This window comes from Solanum verrucosum, unplaced genomic scaffold (assembly GCF_900185275.1).
Source record: "Solanum verrucosum unplaced genomic scaffold, falcon-dt-bn FXZP01000228.1, whole genome shotgun sequence".
In the NCBI taxonomy this organism is placed as follows: Eukaryota; Viridiplantae; Streptophyta; class Magnoliopsida; order Solanales; family Solanaceae; genus Solanum; species Solanum verrucosum.
In genome coordinates this window covers 853,540-877,956 of record NW_026020210.1, presented here as the reverse complement: position 1 = coordinate 877,956, position 24,417 = coordinate 853,540, and the positions used below count along the sequence as shown (strand labels likewise).

Here is a 24,417-nt window from a genome sequence, read left to right as displayed (position 1 = left end):
TAAGCTAAGCACTGAGGTTTGTGTATAAATTTGTACTTATAGTCTTTTTACCTTCTGGTATATCTGAAAGTTTATCTTGGTACCTTGGTTACCCCTTGTCACTTTGCATTGTCGTGTTGGTATCCTTTAAGACATTAAAGACGCTTGTGTAACTCGCCCACTTGTACAGATTGTTTGATCACTTGGTACTCTTGTTGGGACCTTGTCCTTCTAGTGGCTGTGACTTTGTCACTATTGGCACGCCTCTTGATTCGGATCATTTGCCATCTTGACTCTGGATTTTTAGTCTGTCTTAAGAATGAAAGTTGTCCATTTTAAGTATGAACTAGAAATCCATTTTTAATATGGTTTTTGGTTCTCTTGATTATTGGGCTTTGACCTTTCTTGATACAGGGCATTGGCCTTCTTGATACCTGTTTGTGCTTGGTGTGACGACATGATGTATATATTGGGCGAGCCTTGTTATTGAATCTCTTGGGAAATGGTGCTATGAGCGTTCTTGACATTTGGATCTTTAAATATCAAACTTGATACTCTTTATATAATGTTTACTTGATTTGTTTGTTATGTTTCAATTGTGTTGCCTATGACTTGAGAAAGGTAGCTTGGTGAATCTGAGAGCTCCGAACCTATAATTTTTACACCACTAAGCTATATGCTTAGCGATAGTTGTTTCTATCGTAGGGAATGATCGAGAGGAGGCATGAAGTTGTCCATTGAAGATGGAGATTTTGAGAGCCTTAAAGAAGATCACATTTGCATATAGACATCTATATTTTCTATAAACCTTGGGACTTATACATGATCTACGTGTTGTATATTTACATGAAATTTTGAGGGCTAATTTGATCATGTCACCATGAGTTGTAATATAAGTATGGCTATATGTTTTGTTCTTTTGGGGTGTGTAAGCCCAAGTCTTGTAATATATTAAATTTACCACTTGTTTTGAATGGTTGTGTGAAGCATGAACCACCTAATTTGTATACTCGGAAGTTGGTAATATTCTTTTTATATCATTTTTACAGTGTGAGGATAATGTATGCATAAAAATCTCGTGAGTTATTGGATTATATTATTTTGGAAGGGTTTTCCACCATAAGTTAAAATTCTGCGCATTATCAATTTGACATCAAATAAATGTTTAAATGGGCAGGATGCACATCCTTAACTATTTCTTTTTTTTTTCTTTATGAACCGAATCCCTCTACTAAATTATAATCAATATGGCCATAGTTAATCTCTTTTAAATGTCGCGAGTATTTAATTAGATTTCTTGTTTAAGCGGTAGTATCCTTTCGAAAGGGTCGCTACATGCACCCACACTAACCCTCTGCTAGGAGAACTATTTTCCTAACCCAACAACCCTTAAATAGAGCAAATTATGAGTTTTTGGCTAAAATCATCCTCAACTATGATTCAAATCTAATGTACATCTTTGTATTATCTAAGTGAGCAAAAACATCCTTATACTAACAAAAAAATAACAAGAATCATCCTTCCATCTATTTTTGTCAGGAAATTGATTGAATCAATATATATATATATATATATATATTAATTTGATCATGTTTTAGCCACGATGAGAAGATCAAAGTTACCTAAAACGAATAAGTATATGGATAGGAAATGAATCTTTCATTCTCAGAATTTAATTTTTTGTGTTGTTAGTTTATATGTTTTTTTTGCATCATCAAGTAAATTGACTTGCAACAATGCATAAGTCTTGAAATATTTATACGATATGTTTTGATGGTTAGAAAGATTATGTGAAAACTTCATTTTAAAAATATTACGCCCAACTATTTAGAGATTTTCTTTAATAAAATATTTAGTACATATGTACGTTATATACAATGCAATTCACATTTTATACAATGTAAAAAAATGCTGGAGAATTAGTGAAATTACGTGGCCGTTTAGTTATGAAAACAAAAAAATACTTTATTTGAAATTTTTGAAGTTGGAGTTGTATTTGGCCATACTTTTTACAAAGAATATTTAGAATTTGAATATATTTTGTTTGAATATGGTTTAAGCCCTCAATTTCTACAAATTAGAAAAACAACTTGACTAGCTTAACCATGTGTACATATATTCATTCAACTTTACACATTTTTTTGTTGGTGACGTCAGTTTCTTACAAAAATAAACGAAGGATGAATCTTGCAATTTCTAGGATAGTGTAAGAATGTTTTTTTGTTCACTTGTATAACACAAGGATGTACTTTCGATTTAAGTCATAGTTGATGATTTTAGCCAAAAACTCAGCAAATTACTTTAACAAATCATTGAGTTCCCATAAACTTAACAAATCATTATAACGATGACATCACTCAACCTCTAGAATCTGAAAGTCATAGTACTAGGATTCTAAATAGTCAACAGTGAGAATGCAACCCCCAAAACTAGAACACATTAACCTAATAGTCTAAAAAAATATGCGTCCGAATAGAGGGATAAAAAAGTAAAGAAGAATCCATGGTCGTCTGGATGAGCAGCTCACCCTTGGATTCAAAGGTCAAACGTCTTTCAACTGAGGCTTCGTATCACGCGCCTAAATATGCCATGTACTCAACAAGAAAAAAAACAAATGCAGTATCAGTATACACCAACCGTGTACTGGTAGAATTATACAAATAGATCTAAAATATGAATGTAGACAAGTAACCACATAATAGTAATACATGCCAACACATATACTAACAATCATAACATAATACAAATTCTAAATCACAATATCCTGAATCAACCAATTCATGAAACATGTCTCACGTGATCACAAATGCATATCATTGGTCCTCTCACGGATCCCTAAGACATCATCTACAATATTTAACATGCAATCTCAGTCTATACAAGGACCATCTCAACATTTTAACACGAATTTTGGCCACTCATGAACTGACATACGACAATCACATCATGAAAAAGTAAACATGGTTCACTCATGAAACCAACATGTAAATCTGATTCTTTCATGGAACCCACTCACAAAATGTTAGTGTATCGACATTGTATCCAAGCCAACCATAAATGATTCATACCAGACGTGATATCCAAACCAACCGTTAGTATTTTGTACCGACGTGGTACCCAAGTCAACCATCAATCACAAACATACACAACGACAATCACAACGAACAACCACACTTGAAACCATAAGCAATTAACATGTTCATTACATGAAGTTATCAACATATGTCATCATTTCACATTACCTTTTTAGTTTCATCACATGCATTGCACAAGTGATACTACAAAGCAGTAGACATGCATACATTACATACTTGGAAAACACACAACCATCATCTACCTTGGATTAAACCTTTGGAACCTCTAAAGAATTTGATCTTTTCCTTTTTGCAATGTCTTGACTTGTTCTTGGTCTAAACAAATAATAAAACACAACAATCAATAATTAATGGCCTAAAATATCTAGATTATACTCAAATTCTAACCCCATGCTAATTATAATCATTCTACCTTAGGGCTTTTCCCACCATGAAACAAACCAAAATCCTCTCCCAAGAGCAATATCTTAGATTATAAGGCTTAAGAATCAATTTACAAAATAAGGGAGTAACTAACTTATCTTTATCGAAGAATTTGGTGGAAAAACGGGTGATGACTCTAAATCGCCCCTCTCAATTTCAAGAACAAAGTTGCAGCAAAATAAGATTTTTTTAGACTTTTCTACATAAAATCTCAACTTACTAAGTTATAGCGGCATCACCATAGCAACTTCCCCCGCTATAGCGCCTGCACAACCGCCATAACGGCTTCCCCCGCTATAGCACCAGCACAACCGCTATACGACTGCACAGACATCCCGCTATAGTGCCATGCCAGCCGACATAACTGCTTGTACGGAACCAGAGACTCGTAAACCTCCCCAAAAGCCCCTATTTCGCGACTTGCCTTCAATCCTTGATATTCTATACCAACCCTTTTAGTTCAAGTTCAATTTCAGTAGTTTTACTCACCCGAATTCGATTCTGAAAGGCCCGATGTGTTCCTTAATGTCTTGGCTACTAGACAATATAATTCAAATCTAAACATATCACCTAAATCATTTCTGGATTTCCCTAGACCTCACCTCTTTCAGATTTCATCTAAGACTAGCCTAACCTAAAATTTTTAAGTCACTACCTAAAAAAAATTCTGACCCAATTTCTTTCACCATTGGCCTACTCATACTGACCGAGACAGATCATTATATGACTGCAAATGATCAAGGATAAAGGAACGAAGAAGCTTTCTATACTTATGAGAATGACACTCATTATGTGAACAATCAATCGGAGGATTTCCGTCCTGACTATTAAGGTTTCAATCAAGATTAGAACAAAGAGCAGCAAAATACAGGGTGAAGATACACGAGCCATGATAATTGGGACCAAGGCTTCAACCACAAAAATGCAAATTCATATGTCCCATCCCAAGATATTCACTATAATGCAGAACAAATCATCTACTCTTATCAACCAAGTTGAGCTGCATGTCAGTAATAATAAACCAGAGGCAGAAGGACACTTTTGCCCGTGACACATAACTAATCCAAAAATTAAAATAAGTAATGCGAGTCAGTGCATGGCTATCGCAACACAAACAAAAATTAATATTATTATTTTCATCAAATGCACATATGAAGGGACTCATTATTTATGTTCATCAGTTAGATTTTCTTATATCTTTAATTATTAAGTACTCTGTATATCATAAATAACTATTTTTTTCGATATACATCATGAAATTGATAACATATAATCTACTAATAATCATTAAGAAGACATCGACTTTGTGAATAATATCTACGAGATATTACTTTCATTCAATAATATAAATGTCGGTTGAAATAGTTTAATTGTTCATTAATTTGGGCTTATATTTTTACCATTAATTTTATTATATAACATATGCAAAAACATGAAGTTACCACTGAAATTGTCCTGAATTTTTAAAAAGACACCTTAACTTTGCGGGCGTCGTGTTTGAAGTCGGAGACATTGCATGTATTCTTTGGAAATGTTTCTCTAATGCTTGTGGAATCCTTCACAACTCTAATGAAACTATCAGGGCTAAGATTATTAGATGGTGGTTGATCAAATATGTCAACAAAGTTCATGAACTCCTTCTCCAGAGTCTTCCATCTATTATTTGCTGGGAAACTTGGAAATGTAGGTGCATTTTCAAACATGAAGGTGTTAGAATTCCTATTCCTAGAATCATATATTGATCAGATCTCCAACCTCCTCTATTTGATTATTAAATCTATTTTCCATAACTTCCACTTTCACCTTCTGTTATCAGTGTCTCTCATCTCACAAATCACATCACACCAAAACTTGAATTTAAATTGGTGAAATGGAAGAGACCAAACTATAATGAGCTAAAACTGAATGGGGATGGTTGTAGTAAAGAAAAGCTTGGTAGCCATGCTGGACAAATGATTATGGCTTTCAGTGCCTATGTTGGTTTTTGCTCAAATAATTCAGCTGAGGCTCTAGCTCTAAAGACTGGCCTAAGATGGTGTCTAGATCATGGTTTTCACAGAGTTACTGTTGAGTCTGACTCCCTCTTAATTATTCAGATGGTTAAATGTACGATCAATCCCCCTTGGCAGATGAAAGATGATATAAAACAGATCCAATCCATGAGTTCACTTGGTGACTTCTCTTTCATTCACACTGTCAGAGAAGGTAACACTACAACTGATTTACTCGCAAATATGGCTGAACATTGCAAAACAACTACCTTCTTCACCGAGGCCATAAATCTTCCTTCTAAGGTTACTTCCACTTTGAAGAATGATGTAGTTGGCAAGCCCAACATTAGAATTCAAGTGAAGAAGGGCAACTTCATATTCGACCCTGGTTAAATTTTGTTTGGTTGCTTCTAGTTTATGCATTCTAGAATTTTTTGTAATCTTACGTGACGAGGAGCAACCCTCCTCCTTTTTTCTTTCCTTTTATTTTGATAAGTTAGAGAGTAAGGATGTGCCCTCACTCCTAGTTTTGTAATGCGGAGGTGATCAGGTTTCACCTCCCTCCATGCTCATTTGGCTTATCTATAGAAGCCCCTTTGAGGGAACCTTTAAATGAAAAAAAAAAGGTTTGTCTTAAAAAAAATAAAAAATGCAAGCGTCCTATTATCTCACCAAAGTATTGAATATCTTTGTAAGAGGTCATTTTGATCCATTTCTCACCTGGTTTGTGAACACGCATAACACGCGTGTGAATGTTTGTTTTTCGTGCTAAAAACCAACTAAAAGGTGCCACATTTCAGTTCTTTTCTTTATTAATTATTTACTTTATTTAAATTCATCCTCTTCCCTAGAACAAGCTCAAAAGTGCCGTTGGAACTCTCTTTGACGAATTCATCATCTTCCCCAAAAACTATTCATTTTTAATTTCCAATCGAAGAACTTAATTTGAAATTATTCAAGGTTTAATTTATTCTTAATTTTATTTAGTTTTGAGAAATCAAGATATTTTTGTGATAAGGTTTAATTTCTTTTTTAAAATATGACCTTTTTCAAGTAATATAAGAAAACCCTAACTTATTAACCTTTGAGATGATCTCTACTCCACTATCACTTGACTAAGAAATCGAAGAGGCATGAAAAGCTGAGAAATGAAAAAGAAAAGAAAGATATTCAATATCAAATGATGCTCACGACACGTGTCTTACCAGGTGAGAAAATGGCTCATAATGTTCCTTTTACAAAGATATTCAATACAGGTAATAAAACACCTAAAAAGTTAAAATGACTTTTTAAAAATTCGAAATAATAATATTATTTATATTGTTTAAAATATTTTTAACAGCATGGAACACACGTATTAAAAAATAAATTAAAAAAGCAAACTAAAAAATCACTTGTCCACACATTGGGATGAGAGTGAACACATGCAACCGCATAAACATAACACCTCAGCACTTCCTTTTGATGTTTTCGTATAGTACTACACACGTATGCACAACACATTATGTCATGTCCACTGATACTTAGAGGTAGAGGTAACAGTCTAAATGATAAATTTATATTATAGTAATAAATTTATTATATACTATAATATTATTATAAAACTTAAAATCAATAAAAATTAAAATTCTAATTTTGAGCTTTACTAGAAATATATGTATATTCTCCATTTTTGTTCTCTACAAACTTGTACACAGATTAATTCAGATGAGAGCAACCAAAATTCATCCGAAAACACATTTTAAATATATATAAGTTGAAGAAGGGAAATTAAGAATATAACACTCTTCTAACGTGGTTGTGGTTTTGGCTGTTAATTCAAAGTTCAAATTAGCTTCTTATAATAAGGTCTATCTCTTTCCCTACTCATTCTAAACATATTGCAATTTTTGTTAGCTTCATTTCTCTTCATTAATTAGGTATATTTATGTTTTTTCTTGTAATAATGCAATTAATTTCCTTTGAGATTTACTATAGCGTAGGAAGTTGGGCTTTGATTTGACTTGTGTTTTGTAGTTGACTCAATTATTTCGTAACATACTATGTTTTGCCCGGTATAATTTTTGTTCTTGATTTTAATTGATGCTACTACATCTCCAAAGTAACAATTTCCACCTTTTCTTTTATAGTGATTTGAATGGTCTTATAATCAGAATTTTCACTCAGAGTTTAAAATATGAAGAAGTAAGTACACAAAGAATCTGAACACTGTTTAAAAATAGTTTTTAGCGACAATAAATATGAACATTAACAAAAGAGTGCTAAGACCGTTAATTATCATTTGATTCAACGTCGCTACATATTTTAGGAACATTTACAAAGAGTGTTAATTGTCTCTATGTATAAATAGTATAAATTTTCGCTGAAAAAAAGTACGAATGTTCCCTACTCCCCTACGTGGCTACTAGGGCTAGTTGTTAATGGCTATGGTTAAAAAATCAAACCGAACTGTAATCTGAACCAAATCGATTAAAAAATCTGATATTTGGTTTGGTTAGGTTTGGTTTTTAATTTTGAAAATCAATACTATTTGGTTTGGTTTTGGTTTTACTTAAAAAATTGCAAAAATGACCTAATCGAACCGAGAAATTATATAATATAAATTTTATAATTATTTACATAGTATTTATAATAAAATATAAATATTTTGTTAAATTTAATTAATTTACTTAAGTCTTTGGTGTATAATGACTTTAATATTGCTTAACTAAATCATTTTGTTCGTGTAATAATAACTCTAGCATTGCTTAATTGCTTATTGAATCCACATTAGCTTTTTTGTAGATTGTTCATGTAGTAGGTGTCGTCCGTGTCTATCAAGATGCGTATTCCCTTAACAAACTTATTACTTTCAAACCGAAAAAATAAAAAAAATCGAACCAAAACAACAATCATTGCTGAATACATATGGCTGAATCCACAGTAGCTTTTTTGTAGATTTTTTGCTTGACAGTGAGTTAAGAAACATGTCACTGTTGGATCTTCTCAACTTGGATCTCTCTGAATGCCACAAGACAAACAAAAGTAAAATCATTGCTGAATACATATGGTTAGTTTCAGATCTTTGTTTTCCATTTTCTCTACAGTATTTTGCTGTATGCTTTGTGTTCTTTTCCTTATTGCTTTGTTTATTGGTGTTTCTTGTTACAAGTTTTGATCATTTCATATAATATTGACTTACTATTTCATAGTATATAATACATATATTCTTTTGTGTAATAGGTAGTGTTTAGTTTTATTATACTAAAAAATAATTTTCTTGTTCTGATATGTGCATTTATCAGGATTGATGGATCTGGTATGAACCTGAGAAGCAAAGGAAGGGTAATTCATATCTCCCTTTTCCTTTTTCAATATTTGCATGGCAATATATACATGTATGTTTGTTTGATTTGGTAACAACTTTGGGCCTAACTCATGCCCCCAAAAGCTAGTTGTTGGGGGGTGGGGGGGAGCACAAGTTTATTTAAGTCCCACTTCAGCTCCACATTCAGCAGATTTGTGACACACAAGATCGTAACAATAATTAATGGCAGAGTCAGGATTATTAGTTTTAATAAGGAGGTTCAAAATCTAAAGAACTGAACACACGAACTAGGGGTTCGACACATGAAAAAAATATATATTAATCATATGTATATAATATAATATTTTTTCGCCGAAGGGGGTTCAAATGAACCCCTGACCCAAGTGGGCTTCGCCATTGATAACAATCTCCTCGCTTGATACCAACGACATCGTTAGTCACAATTGTCACCTCTTTCGAGTCCAGGCCACCACTATTGACACATAGATCGCCATTCGGAGTGTTGACCCTATCTGTCAAACGATTGGCTCTGATGTCATGTAACAACCTTGGGACTTTCGGGGAGTGAGTTAGGCTCAATGTTGTTACAAATTTTATGATAAAAAAGGTCTATTATGTTTTCTCGGAATTATGATCTTTAAGGGAATATTGACATCTAGGGTGTGTTCGGTACGAAGGAGAATGTGTTCTCTTAAAAAAATATTTTTTAGGAAATTAAGTGAGTTCCTTACTTATTTTCTTTTGTTAAGTACGTAAGCAAAATTTATTATTCTAAACACATTTATTTATAATCTAGACGAATACTATAGGAATTAGGGGTGTGGAGTGGTAGGGATCAGGGCTATCGGGGTTGGGGTGAAGATGAGGTATGTTGAAGGACAGGGAGGATACAATTAATGTAGAATGCCAATAGTGAAACTTGTTTTCCCTCTTTCGTTAGGAAAATCATTGTCCGAACTTGTTTTTCTGGACAATTTTTTTCAAAAATTTGATCAACCGAACCGAACATCAGAAAACTGAATTCTTGTTTCCTCCAAACGGAACACACCCCTTATTGTGAATTCGATCTGTGGATGACAGACCCTACATGGTCCTGTTACTAATCCTTCTCAAATTCCAAAATGGAACTATGATGGTTCGAGCACTGGCCAAGCTCCTGGTGAAGATAGTGAAGTCATCCTATAGTATGTAATCACTTGTTTTTTTCACGTTTCCATTTCCATTTTCGAAGTTTCATCTGTCGTTTCAAGTTTCTATGTTTGGCACTCCTTATGTCTTTTTGTTTATATAGTCCCCAGGCAATTTATAAGGACCCATTCAGGGGAGGAAATCATATTCTTGTAAGTTCTCTCTCTATTTCATTTTTGACAAGGTAGCGGTAAGGTTGAGCCTCCCCGGACCCCACTTTTGTGGGATTACACCGAGTATGTCATTTGAAGGAATGGACATCTTTTCTGGATTTTGATATTTAGGTCATGTGTGATGCTTATACTCCAGCTGGAGAGCCCATCCCAACAAACAAAAGGTTTAATGCTGTAAAGATATTCAGCCACCCTGAAGTCCTGACCGAGGAACCTTGGTAAGTTTAGGAATCATGGACTATGTTAGTGAATCCGGTGATAAAAGAGTCATTGTCCTATGCTAGCGCACTTCCGTGCAATAGTTCAACCAAAGCTTATCCTTTTACAGTACTAGCTTCAGGGACATATTCTATATATTACTTTACTAATACTATTGTCATTGTCCAATAACCTATTTTCCGAAGATGCAGTTAATTTGTTTGTGTGTATGTCGTCTTCAAATTCATCCTCAATAACTTCCATTATTCTCTATGATAGGTTTGGTATAGAGCAGGAGTACACTTTGTTGCAGAAAAATCTGAATTGGCCACTTGGTTGGCCAATTGGAGGATATCGTGGACCTCAGGTAGTGTGATGAGAAGCTTTTCTTGAAGTTCCTAGTTTTCTTGGTTCATAAACAAATATCTGTTTGGAAACATAATACTTTTCTTGTGCCGTGTATTGGTAATAGGGACCATACTACTGTGGTGTTGGTGCAGAAAAAGCCTTTGGCCGGGATATTGTCGACTCACACTACAAAGCTTGTTTATACACTGGTGTCAACATTGGTGGAATCAATGCTGAAGTTATGGCAGGCCAGGTAAAACTAAAAAGAAAAACAAAAACTTTCATGTGAATTTCCATGATGTCGTAAAGGGAGGATATTATAGGGAAGCATCAAATGGAGAAGAGCTGGATGAGGGGAAACTCTCATGTCCGGCTCAGAGGGCAGGGTATCTCGATTCTACTAGCATTAAGCCTGCAATGTTATTTGGTTCAAGTCAGTTGAGAATACAATTAAATAACAAAAATGTGGTCTCTCTAACAACTTAAACCTTTAGATGGTCATATACTTCAACATGGTATCAAAGCATACCTCTCGTCACCCATTATCAAAAAAAAATTCCACGTGTTTGGCCCATAAAAAAGATCAGGTCTACACGTGAGGAGGTATTGAGAATACAATTTAATAATAGAAGTGCGCTCTCTCTAACAACTTAAGCTTTGAGATGAGATGGTCACACACTTCAATGAGGTTGTTTGTGAGTGAAACTATATGTTGTCATTCCAATTTTATCTGGCTGTGCACTTAACTTATGTTCTTAGAGCCCGTTTGGATTGACTTAAAAAAAGTAACTTTTTAAAGTGCTGGAACTTATTTTTAAAATAAGTAGTTATGTGTTTGGATAAAAGTGTTGCAGTTGAAAAAAAAGTTGTTGATGTGTTTGGCAAATAAGTGCTTGTAAACACTTTTTTTTATCAAAATGTCTGAAATACCCTTTAAGCTGTTAACATGATAAAAAGTTGATTAATTTAAGGTTTTTATACTTAAAAAAAAAATTAAAACAAAATTAATTTATGTTTTACATCCATAAGTAATAATATTTTTCTATCATTCACATATTTCTTTACCACCTTATAAGAGGAATATAAATTCATATTTCAGAAATAATAATAATAATAATAATAATAATAATAATAAAATAATAATAATAATAATAGTAATAATAATAAAATAATAATAATAATAAAATAATAATAGTAATAGTAATAGTAATAATAATAATAATATAATAATAATAATAGTATAATAATAATAATAATAGTATTTATTATTATTATAATTATAATTATTATTATAATAATAATAGTATAATAATAATAGTAACAGTAACAGTAACAGTAACAGTAATAGTAATAATAATAGTAATAGTAATAATAATAATTATAATAATAATACACATAATAATAATAATATAATAATAATAATAATTATAATTTAATAATAATAAAAATAATAATAGTAATAGTAATAATAATAATAATAATAATAGTAATAGTAATAGTAATAGTAATAGTAATAGTAATAGTAATAATAATAGTAATAGTAATAGTAATAATAATAATAATTATTATTATTATTATAATAATTATAATTATAATTATTATTATTATAATAATAAGAATATAATAATAATAATAATAATAATATAATTATAATAATAATAATAATATAATAATAATAATAATTCAATATGGGCAATTTGAAAATTGTATAAAAGAATTAAGGGCAAAAAGGTAATATACTTGGTCAACATAAAAGTGCTTTTAAGTTAAAAAAAAAAAAGCTCCCCCCCCCCTAGCTTTTAGCTTTTGGTTTAAAATAAGTCATTTTTTACTTAAAATAAGTCATTTTGATAATTGCCAAACACTCTAATAAGTTAAAAACTGGCTTTTAAGCCAATTTGACCAGCTTAAAAGCCCATCCAAACAGGCTCTTAGTACTTTTGTTTTGATTCAGTGGGAATTTCAAGTTGGACCAACAGTAGGCATTTCTCCTTGTGATGACCTTTGGGTTGCGCGTTACATTCTAGTGGTAGTTCTCTTTCACCTTCCAGCTAAAGCTAATAGAAAATTTAAAAGACCAACGTTTACGTTTCCTTGTTTGTGGTTCTAACAGAGGATTGCAGAAGCAGCTGGTGTAATTGTTTCTTTTGATCCAAAACCTGTTGAGGTTAGGTTCTGTTTAATCTTTTACATAAATATATGTCCTATTATATCTTAGCATCCGTCTCGTGGCAGGGTGATTGCAATGGTACTGGTGCTCATACAAATTACAGGTACATTTTCCGTTGATACATACGTTCATCTCCCTCATCCCGGGTAACTTCCAATGAAAGGTAAAAAAGAGTTTGACTTGACATATTGTTGTTGTGATTAGTACCAAGTCTATGAGGGCTGATGGAGGGCTAGAAGTAATAAACAAGGCCATTGAGAAGCTAGGCAAGAGGCACAAGGAACATATTGCTGCTTATGGGGTTGGCAACGAACGTCGTCTCACAGGAGAGCATGAAACAGCTGACATTAACACCTTCAATTTTGTAATAACACTTGTGACCTAAGACAAGTCTGTTTATTGATTGATCAATCAATGTAGATATCGTTTTTAGGGTGTGGTCAATGTAGTTCTTTGACATGATTTGTCTTATCGATCTTTTACATAGGGAATTGCTGATCGTAGAGCATCGATAAGGATCGGAAGGGACACACAGAAAGCAGGAAAGGGATACTTGGAGGATAGAAGGCCTTCTTCAAACATGGATCCTTATGTGGTAACTTCTATGATTGCAGAAACAACCATCCTCTGGAAACCATGACACTTCTATGCAGAGGCGAATCCAGGATTTTAAGAAAACGGGTGCACCATTGCTTTAGAATTTCGTTTTTTTTTAAAAAAAACTAGTGTTATTAGTTACTACAAAAATTGAAGTGAATTGTAGTTGGCTGAGATTGAACTCAGGACCTGGCTGTCAAACCAGTGAACCATCCAGCAACTTTAAGAACGGGTTCACAAGTATTTATTTAATATGTTTTTTTAATAATTATACAAGTAATATATCGATTTAATATGTTTTTTTAATAATTATACAAGTAATATATCGAGTTTAGTCGGATGACCACGGGTTCGGGTGACCCAATTTTTACACATAAATTCGCCACTGCTTCTATGATTGTCTTCTTGCATGTGAATGAAAATAACAAAAAGGATAGTACAAAGGTGAATTTTATGCCTTCATAAGAGTTGATGAAACTTTAATATAATATTGTTAGCCACTAGCCAGGTTCTACATCACACCCCTTGAGGTGCGACTCTTTTTTGGACGATGCTAATGTGGGATACTTTGTTCAACAAGTTGTTTTTTTTTACATAATTTTGAAGTCTACCTAAATAGCTACTACGTATTTGCTCAATTTTTTCTAATAAAATATTCTCTCTGTTTTAGATTTGTTCGTCCTGTTTGCTTGATACAAGTTTAAGAAAGTAGAAACATTTGTTTTGAATATTGTGGTTTTAAATGAATGATATATCATACCAAAAATATTTGTTCATTTTATAGTCTTAAATATGTGGAGAAATTGAAATTAAAGAATTACGAGGAATGGAATATTCTTTTAGTACATACAAATTAATACGGAGGGAGTAGTTATATTTATCATCCTACAAATTATAGTGTGACCACAGTTAAGTCTGGGCCAACAATAAATAGTCCACTATATAAAAATAGGGATTACACAGTACATTAGAAAATGCTTTGGCCAGAAGCAAGTGTTTATGTTGATAGCACATGTCAATTTGTCAATATAACATGTTTATATACAACATAGTCAATTTCATTGTAAGAGTTAAAAAAATTGCTTGAGACTACTGAGCTCCATTCAATGGACAATTTTCCTATAGTTATCAATCAGTCACCCAGTAAAGTTATGTTATTTTTTTATTAGTTGCTTCTTATAAGCGGTAAATTCAAGATTTAAATTTTATGGTTTTAAATTGAAATTCTTATCTCAACTATAAATACATAATTAATATGAGCATCAACATATGTATTTTTTTTAAATCTATAGTAGAGAAACAATATGTAAAAGGATGTATAGATCAATTAATAATTCATTAGCTTCTGAAGTAATGAATTAAATGCATTACCTTCTAAAAAATTAACTAATTTTCTAACTTTAATTTTATTCATGCATGTACAAATCTTCAAAACTATTTATTTCGAATTTTTCAGTTTCATAAATATTATATGCCTAATCACATCAATTATATCAACAATAAAATGAACAATAATTTTATAACATCCATTATTAGCAAACAAATGTTACACTTTAAATTTGTATCATAAAATTTTTAACAATATCTAAAAACTAAAGATAAAAATTCAATGTGTTAAATGATTGCAGATAAGTTTAAAGCCACACTTTGGTGGCTTTTTTGAATTCGATAATCTTATTTGCGTGATTAGAAAAGCATAAATGGTTATAGAAGTAGAATTTGTAAAATAAAAAGGACAGAACATTCATATAAATATACTCCTCCAATCACTTTTGTTGGTTAACTATATTAATAAATTTTAATCTAAAAAATAAAATAGAAAAAGTTAAATATTTTCTTTTGTTGGTTAACTATATTAATAAATTTTAATCTAAAAAATAAAATAGAAAAAGTTAAATATTTTCTTTTTTTGGCTATCATGCCGACATAACTTCCTTTCTGTTGCCTCTATTTCTTTGATTCTGCACTCAAAAAGAAAATAAATTACCCTAATATTAAAATTACCTTTGATTACTCTGTTAAGGCATCACACACAATAGAAACATCGTTGGACCACCACTCTCCATTGTTTCTTCATAAGCTTTCCGTCATTCAACCGCCATCGACTTTCAAAGATAAAAATATGTTAAAATTAGCAAAGAATAGATCATCACTATCTAATCATTGAGTAGAAATTTTTAAAATTTTAAATACTCTATTCATTATTTGAAGAAACACATAAAAATCCTCAAAATGGAGTGATTTTCTTGACTTCCTTGTTGTTGGATTTGAGAAAACTGTAAACTGATCAGTGATTTAATTTAAAAGGGACTTCCGCATTAAAAATAAACTAATGAATCAGTTCTTTTTAATAGGAAAAATGGTATGAAATAACAAATTATTAATTCAAATTAAATGATATTGACATAGTTTATTTTATTTATAATTCGCAGCAAACATACCATCCTTTTGCCATCTGATTCAGTATATAATTAGTCATTTTCGGTATACAATTACCCATTTGGTTTACAAATGTATAAAATGTGTTTGTGTTTGTATAAAATGAGATATACAAATACAAATACATATATTTTCGTTCTATACACTTATAATCATACAAATACAGATTTTATTATACAAATTACAATGTATAAATGAATTTATACAAAACTGAACAGTTTGTATAAAATTGAATGTATCTAGAGAATTATACAAATCAAAAGCTCCATAATAAACATAAAATTTGTTATTGAGCGCAATTATGCAAACTATAGCTATAACATACAAATATGATTTTTATGTTTGTTATATGTGAAAGTTGTCTGTTTAATATCGTTTATGTAATTTTTTTCTTTTACGAAGTTATTTACTAAAAAAATGATAGAGGGACTGTTAAATTTTATTATTTAGATTGTGGTTTAGTTAATTTTTTAAACTATGGAAAAGTGGTATATTGAAAATAATACATTTTGCGTACAATTTTGATTTTTTTAAAGATACTTAGTAATACAATTTGTGTAATTTGTTTTATGTTTTTACATATTTAAATAATAAAAAATATGAAAATGTAATGTTTCAGAAAAAAGTTTGAACAACTGAAAATCTGAGAATATTTGTGTTTGTGAAGCGGTTTGTCTTAGTTAAAAAATATTAAATCGTATTTTTTTTTTGCGTTGACATTTGACATTAATTGTAAAATTACATTTTAAAAATATTTTAATATCAAATTTTAAAGATATTAAAAATCCGATTATTTATTAATTTATTAAATACAGAAATTTCAAGAATAATTGTGATGCTGACACATGACACTTTTCACCTCTCCTATTATAAATAGGTAGATGTTTAGTTATTTTAATTATAAATTTGACAATAATTAATGAGGGTAAAAATGAAAAGTGATGTCTAATTTATGTCTTAATTTTCTTTTCATAAAGAGTGTAAAATACCTCAACAATTCAATTAATTTGAAATGAAGAGAGTAATATTTACAAAACCAGACCCACTATTTTATACTTCCTCTATCCAACAATATCTATCAACTATTGACTTTGCACAAGAATTAAGAAACCGTTAATGATAGGGGTAATTTTACCAAATTACTCTTATTAATTATAAGTCATCTAAACATTGAAAAATAAATAGTATTTAATAACAAGGTAAAATAGACACAACATGGTAAACTATTCATTGGTTTTATAAACGAAACAAGTATTATTAGACATCTCAAAATAGTATAGTGGACAAGTAAAGATAGACATAGGGAATATCTACCAACCAATTATTTCATACGTGAACAAAATTTATGATTAGTGGATATTATCACTCTTACCAACCTTTAGATCATTAATATTGGATATAATTATTACTCTCACCAACCAAATTTATAGTTGATCTTATTACTCTTATCAAAATTTCAATCATATATATCGAGAAATAAAGTAACTATTACTTTCACGAGTTTTTGGCCAAAATCATCCTAAAATTATACTCAAACTTAAACTACATCCTTAAAGTATCAGTTTTAGCATAAAACATCCTCTAAGTATTTAAATGTGAACAATTTTCACCCATCTACTTGAATTTATCAGAAAACTAACATATCCACAAAAATCAAGTCATCCCTTCATAATTATACTTCTTAGATATGCCAAAAATACTATCGTGAAACTATTCGGTAATTGAGTTTAGCATTATGCAAAATCTTTTAATTTGACGATTTTTTTCATTTATTTTTCATGTAATTTGATATTAAAAATATTATTAGTTGAAATGTGTTTCTTCTCAATTGAATATGCTAGAAGTGGCGTTTGTTGGAGACTTCCACTTCTTTCTGTTACTAAATGAGAAAAAGAACAGATTATGTATCCTCACACCTTTCAAACATTTTTTATTTCAGTAAGCAATAGTGTCTAAGATTTTTAATAATTTTTTTCGGGAACTTATAACAGGTAATGAAATTACGCAAGAAAACTTTTGTTGATAGTCACGTGAACCACTCATTTTTTGTAGAATTCCTTAGTTTTTTGATGATATCTAACAGAATGATGGAAATTTTTCACTTTTAAACACTTGAATGATGTTTTCTGCTAAGAATGATACTTTAAAGATGTAGTTTAAGTTTGGTGTATGGCTTAAGGATGTTTTTGGCCAAAAACTCTACTCTCACCAACAAATTAACATTATTAGACTTAGCAACTTTTAATATTTATATGAAAAAGGGTCAAAAATATTCTTAAACTATCTGAAATAGCTCATATTTACCCTTAAACTATATTTCGGCTAAAAACTACCCTTTCCATCAAATTATTGGGTCAAAAGTACCCTTCTTATTAAGAGAAGTTGTTAAATGTCATGTGGATGCCACATTGCATGCCAATATTAATTACTCTTTTTTTCACTGCCACATAGACTAAGACCTCATTTGTTTGCACTTAATAAAGGTCTGAATCTGAATTGTTCGGACTTCAACCTATTAAGTGCATTTGTTTTGATTCAATCTAACCACTTAATTCCTCTGAAAGCCTCTGACTGAGTCAGACTTAGTATAGAGTCTGAAAATCGTTCAGATCTCTATTTTTAGTGCTCTTTATTTTCTTTAATATTAAATTCTAATTCATTTCTCTTCTTCTCCACTTTTCCTGCAAACTCACCACACCCATTACACCATTACTAACCTGCACTTTCATTTTACTTTTATCTTGCTTGGTAACTCTTTCTTCTTCCAAATCACTACACCACCATTTGCCAAAAAATATATATAACTGAATTTATTGACGAAAATATTAAATCGATGACTTGAGGATACTAACTATTAATCATTCCATGGAAAAAATCATGAACAAGATCTATAAGAGCTTGAACTTTTTCTTAAAATGCATCGATAATTGCTTCGCTAGATGCTACCATACGTGGACAAAGCTTGTGGGTTCTCCGATAGCGTAAATACGCAGACGGGTGAATTTTGGGAATTAAATTGAATTTGTTTTCTTCTTTCTCGTCTTTGGAATTTGAGTTTTGGAGCTAAAATTTGATTTTAATGGAGATTTTAAAAGCTCAATTTGTTGATGAATGTGGAATGCTACAGCAAAGGGAAATGTTGACTTCATAGTGTAATGTGCCAAAAAGAATGTGAACTTGAAAGTTGATTTAATTTTTATTTTTTAAAAAATATTTTTATTATTTAAAATAATACTCTCTCCCCGTTCCATTTTATGTGGCAATATTTGACCAAACACGAAGTTTAAGAAATAAATGAAGACTTTGAACAACAACAACATACCCAGTGAAATCCCACAAAGTGAGGTCTGGGGAGGATAGAGTGTACGCAGACCTTACCACTACCTCGTGAAGGTAGAGAGGCTGTTTCCGGTGGACCCTCGGCTCAAGTACATCCAAACCAAGCAAGATGAGAGGAAACATTATATATAACATAACATCCAATAAGAGAAAAAAGTGCATAATCAACAACGGAGACAATAACATCAAGCAAGTACTGTGAGAGGCGAAGCGCAGTAAACAACATATGACTATAGGATCACAGACAAGAACTACAAGTGCCAGGCTAGGACTACTATAAACCCTACCAACCCATACCCTCACAAGGAAAGACAACCCACTAACCCTACTAACCTTCAACCTTAATACGCGACCTCCACTCCTTCCTATCTAGAGTCATGTCCTCGGTGATGTGAACCTGAGCCAAGTCCTGTCTAATCACCTCTCCCCAATACTTCCTAGGCCTACCTCTACCCTTCCGCGTACCCTCTACCACCAGCCCCTCGCACCTCCTCACTGGAGCGTCTACGCTCCACCTCTTCACATGCCCAAACCATCTCAGTCTCGCTTCCCTCAGCTTGTCCACCACAGGAGCCACTCCCACCTTCTCCCGGATAACCTCATTCCTAATCTTATCGCTCCTAGTGTGCCCACACATCCATCTCAACATCCTCATCTCCGCAACATGCAATTTTTGAACATGTGAGTTCTTGACTGGCCAACACTCCGCTCCATACAACAAGGCCGCCGGTCTAACTACCACTCTATAGAACTTACCTTTAAGTTTAGGTGGAACTTTCTTATCACACAAGACTCCAGAAGCAAGCCTCCATTTCATCCAAGCAGCTCCTATGCGATGTGTGACATCATCGTCAATGTCACCGCTTCCTTGGATTACAGCCCCAAGATACTTAAAATGAAGACTTTGAAATATTACTAAATTGCCCTTCAAAAAATAATCATATTAAAATTTAAAAACAAAATATATGGATTCCAATTTTTTTTTAAAAGTACACTCATTTTCTCTCACCTCATAAATATATTAGTGAAGGGTAAAGTCAAAAAAGCTAAAGCACATTGACTTTTCAGATTTATGTTCCCAGAATCACTTATTTTCTCTTTTTAAGTAATCTAAAAAACACTCTCTCTTTCTCTTAGGAAGAAGATCGTCCCATCGCTGCAAATCATGTTTTTTTTTTAAAAAAAAAAATCCTTTTCTTGATTCCAATGGAGTACTTTATTTTTAGATTTGTGGCGCCAAAATCACATTAAATTTATGGCGCGAAATCATAATTTTGATTGAATTTTTTCAGCAAGTGCTATTAAGAAAGATGTTTTCTATATTTTCATGTCATTTTTTTCCTCTGTTACCTTTGAATAATTTCTCTTGCAGGACTATTGTATTGTTTTCTTTCATCTTTATTTTTTTGTCTCTTGCTTATACTCCAGAAATGAGTATAGTTGTATTTCCGGAAGATCCAACCACTAGAAACAAGCGATTAAAACTTGAAGAACGTTAAGCCATTGCAGATTGGCTTTTGAAAGAAAGCAAGGAAGGAAAACTTAAATATGGATCTTTAAAACAAGCTGTTATTTTGTTCAACAAATCAAGAAGAACTATTTTATGCACTTGGAAGCAATGTAAATCATCGGTTGATAATGGTACACTGTTGGATGTGTTTTGAATCTTGTAGGCAGAGTTGGAAGAAAACGGATGGAAGTTGACATTAATCAAGTTAAAGAAACTCCACTTTGTCGTCGAATAAATATTCGATCTCTGGCTTTTGCGATGAACATGGCAAAATCAACTGTCTTTTGACGGATAAAAGATGGCACTATTTGGACACATACCAATTCCATTAAGCCTCAACTAACCGAACAAAATAAGAAGGTACGACTTGAATTCTGCCTTTCAATGCTTGACCAGAGTACAATTCACACAAATCCAAATTTTATGAATATGTTTAATTATGTTCACATTGATGAGAAATGGTTTTTTTTTATCTAAAAAAAGTGAAAGGTACTACCTACTTCCTGAAGAACATAAGCCTAATCCATATCGCTCTTGCAAAAGTAAAAATTTTATTCCAAAAGTTATGTTTATGGTTGTTGTTACTCGTCCTCAATTTGATGAAAATGGAATTGAGCTATTTTCTGAAAAATAGGTATTTTTCAATTTGTAGTTAAGGAACCAGCTAAGCGGAATAGCAAAAATCGAACAACAGGAACTCTCGAAACAAAACCCATTATATCAGCAACTAAAGATATCACCAGGGCTTGTTTGATTGAGAAAGTTCTTCCTGCCATTAGATCAAAATGGCCAGCTTCAGATTCAAACATTCATATCTTTATACAACAAGATAATGCAAGACCACACATTGGTGTCAATGATTTGGAATTTGTTGAAGCTGCCCAAAAAGATGGATTCGACATTAGACTATGTTTTCAACCACCTAACATCCCTGATTTAAATGTGTTGGACCTTGGATTTTTTTAGAGCAATCCAATCTCTTCACTACCAAAAGGCTCCTTCAAATGTTGATGAATTAGTGGAAGCGGTGAAAAGATTTTTTGATGAAATGAAGGTTGAACAACTCAACCATGTATTTCTTACTTTACAATCTTGTATGATTGAGGTGATGAAAGATAATGGAGGCGACAACTACAAAGTGCCTCATTTGAACAAAAACGAATTAGAAAGAGAAGACAATCTTCCTCTTCAACTTTGTTGTGATATTGGTATTGTCAATCATGTTTCAACTCTACTTCAACAATGATATGGATCACTAGTATGACAAAATTTTCTTTTTTGAAATGCACTTTTGATAATTTTGCAGGAACATAGAAAAATTTAACAAATGAAAACTGAAATGATGTTTTATAAGTAGAGATAGTACTAGTATTGTGTACATCCAAGGTGATCACCATGTAATTTTTGTACTCCTTTAATATGTGAAAGTTGAAATGATATTTTGTCAAGTATATTAGGAGCATTACTATTGTTTACAATCATGGTGACCATATGTAATTTTTGTACTTATGGCAATTAGTTATGAAAGTATGACAAAAACTACGATGGATCTAAAGTAGCATGAATTATTTGTAGCATTGTCACCATATTTTTGGGTGCCTTATTGCTAATTTAATCTTAAAAATAAATCTCATTGATATTGAATTAAAATTGTAAGTTGAGAGCAATGTTACGAAACGATTATTATTGAATTGTTCACTATCTAGTTTGAATTTGAAGTTTTTGATTTTCCTTAAATAGATTGTAATTTGAGATAATCATCAAATTCATGTTAGAATACTTTTCATTAAAATCATTACCTTAGTAAGTGAAAGCCCCAAAATTTTAGTGAAAAAATAAGGAAGCAACGTAATGTAAAAATGCAAATCTTTTTTTCTTGGTGAAACGTTAGAAAGAACGAAGAATAACTGTGGACAAAAAAAACTACAAATTGGAAAGAGTACAAAATGCTTAGGAAAAAAAAATGGAGTAAAGAATGGTATTCCAGTCATATACAACAAAAGGCTGCAACATTGTTTTAATAGGAAAGAGAAATTGCAGGTTCAATTAATTATTGATGACCTTTTATAAAAAAGAAATAGGAGTACTATTTTTAAAATTAAGTGGGACCAATAAGGATAAAAGAGGAATCGTATCTTTAAAAACTTACCATAAAAGGAAATGTGACATTCTTTTTGGGATTGACCAAAAAGGAAATTGTGCCACATAAAATGGGATGGAGGGAGTATAAATTATGTACATTCAGATATTGAAAAACAAACTATCTTAATTATTCAGTGTTCAGATCTAGAGATAACATCTTAATATTCAGATGTGCATTCAGATTCAGACGTTTTAATCTTAATGAAAACAAATGAGTCTTAAATCCCTAAATCCTAATTACTCTTTTTTTCTCCTCATTTCATTATTTTTCAGAAACGATTTCACCCCTTCTCCCTCATTGAAATTTCGTTTTTGTCCAGATTTTGTGATGTTTATTTCCAGTTTTTACTTAATGTTTGGTAATGCACTTCTTCATTAGTTCTTTACTTAGTTTATGTCCAGCTTTTGTGAAGTTTATTTTCAGCTTTTGTGAAGTTTATTTCCAGTTTCTCTATTTTTCCATTAGTTCTTTACTTAGTTTTTTCCAGCTATTGACCAATTCTACTAGTTTTTAACAAACAACAAGCTAGTGGGGGGTTTTGTATTTGGAGTAGTGTGTTTTGTGCTCAACATGTTTTGTATGAAGTTCAAATATTTACTTCCACTGTTAATGTTCCTCATTTTACAAATTAGTTTATCAAGTTACGATTGTTGGTGTTCTATTGTTGAATGCTTTCTGGTTAGCGGTGATAAAGTTTACTTGTTCAATAACATACTTCAATGAGGGAGAAGGGTGAAATCGTTTTCTGGAAAATAATGAAATGAGGGAAAAAAAAGACTAATTAGGATTTAGGGATTTAGTCTATGTGGTAGTGGAAAAAAAAGTAATTAGAATTGGCATGCAATGTGGCATCCACATGGCATTTAACAACTTTCGTTAATAAGAAAAGTACTTTTGACCCAATAGTTTGACGGAAAGGGTAGTTTTGAGCCGAAATATAGTTTAAGGGTATACATGAGCTATTTCGGATAGTTTAAGGGTATTTTTGACCCTTTTCCGATATTTATAATGAGAAATACATGTTAAATGTGATGAGATTGTCCGTACTATGTGAGATGGTTATATAAAAGAGTAATATACTATAATTCATTGTAGACATTGAAATTTTGTAAGACTCTATAAAATGATGGAAAGGCTCCTCTCCAGTACACTAATCTCTCCAGTTGGTCCAGTGCATAATTAATTTAATGACATCTGTCAATTTTAAAACCTAATGGTTCATATTTATTTAAATAAAACAGCCTTTAAACCATTGTCAAATATCATTAACCATGGTTATTATTATTTCTCTTTCTCTCTCCTCTCTCAACTCTTTCTTTCTCACTTAATTCTGCAACAAATCTTTTCTCAATCAGCAAATAATTTGCTTTGTTAACAACAAATCACGTTTTCTTTCCATTATTTTCACACCGTGATAAAAGAAGACAAAATTCAAAGGATGAGCTTGGGTTATAAAATTTAAAAAATCCAACCCATGAGACTACTTCTTTGAAGCTTGGTTCAGTCACAATAGTTAT

The 24,417-nt window shown here is 31.7% G+C and overlaps 2 protein-coding genes across 2 annotated transcripts in view; one reads left to right on the top strand and one right to left on the bottom strand.

The window, feature by feature from the left end:
- LOC125830388 (ATP-dependent Clp protease ATP-binding subunit ClpA homolog CD4B, chloroplastic) overlaps positions 1-24,417 on the bottom strand; it is a 569,404-nt gene that overhangs the window by 100,764 nt on the left and 444,223 nt on the right. The gene's annotated exons all lie outside the window — the stretch shown is intronic.
- On the top strand, positions 8,455-13,512 carry LOC125830423 (glutamine synthetase cytosolic isozyme-like). The gene is made up of 12 exons (XM_049509617.1): positions 8,455-8,537; positions 8,773-8,812; positions 9,876-9,979; positions 10,087-10,135; positions 10,268-10,374; positions 10,634-10,721; positions 10,827-10,955; positions 12,657-12,731; positions 12,816-12,869; positions 12,938-12,975; positions 13,077-13,236; positions 13,360-13,512. The coding sequence occupies exons 1-12, from the start codon at positions 8,455-8,457 to the stop codon at positions 13,510-13,512; spliced, it is 1,080 nt and encodes a 359-aa protein (XP_049365574.1).

Bases quoted from the DNA above. Each gene is read 5' to 3' on its own strand.
- LOC125830423 (XM_049509617.1), top strand. From the start codon at position 8,455: ATGTCACTGTTGGATCTTCTCAACTTGGATCTCTCTGAATGCCACAAG. The intron at 10,136-10,267 runs GTAAGTTCTCTC...TTTGATATTTAG, and splicing joins GGGGAGGAAATCATATTCTT to GTCATGTGTGATGCTTATAC. The intron at 12,976-13,076 runs GTACATTTTCCG...TGTTGTGATTAG, and splicing joins GGTGCTCATACAAATTACAG to TACCAAGTCTATGAGGGCTG.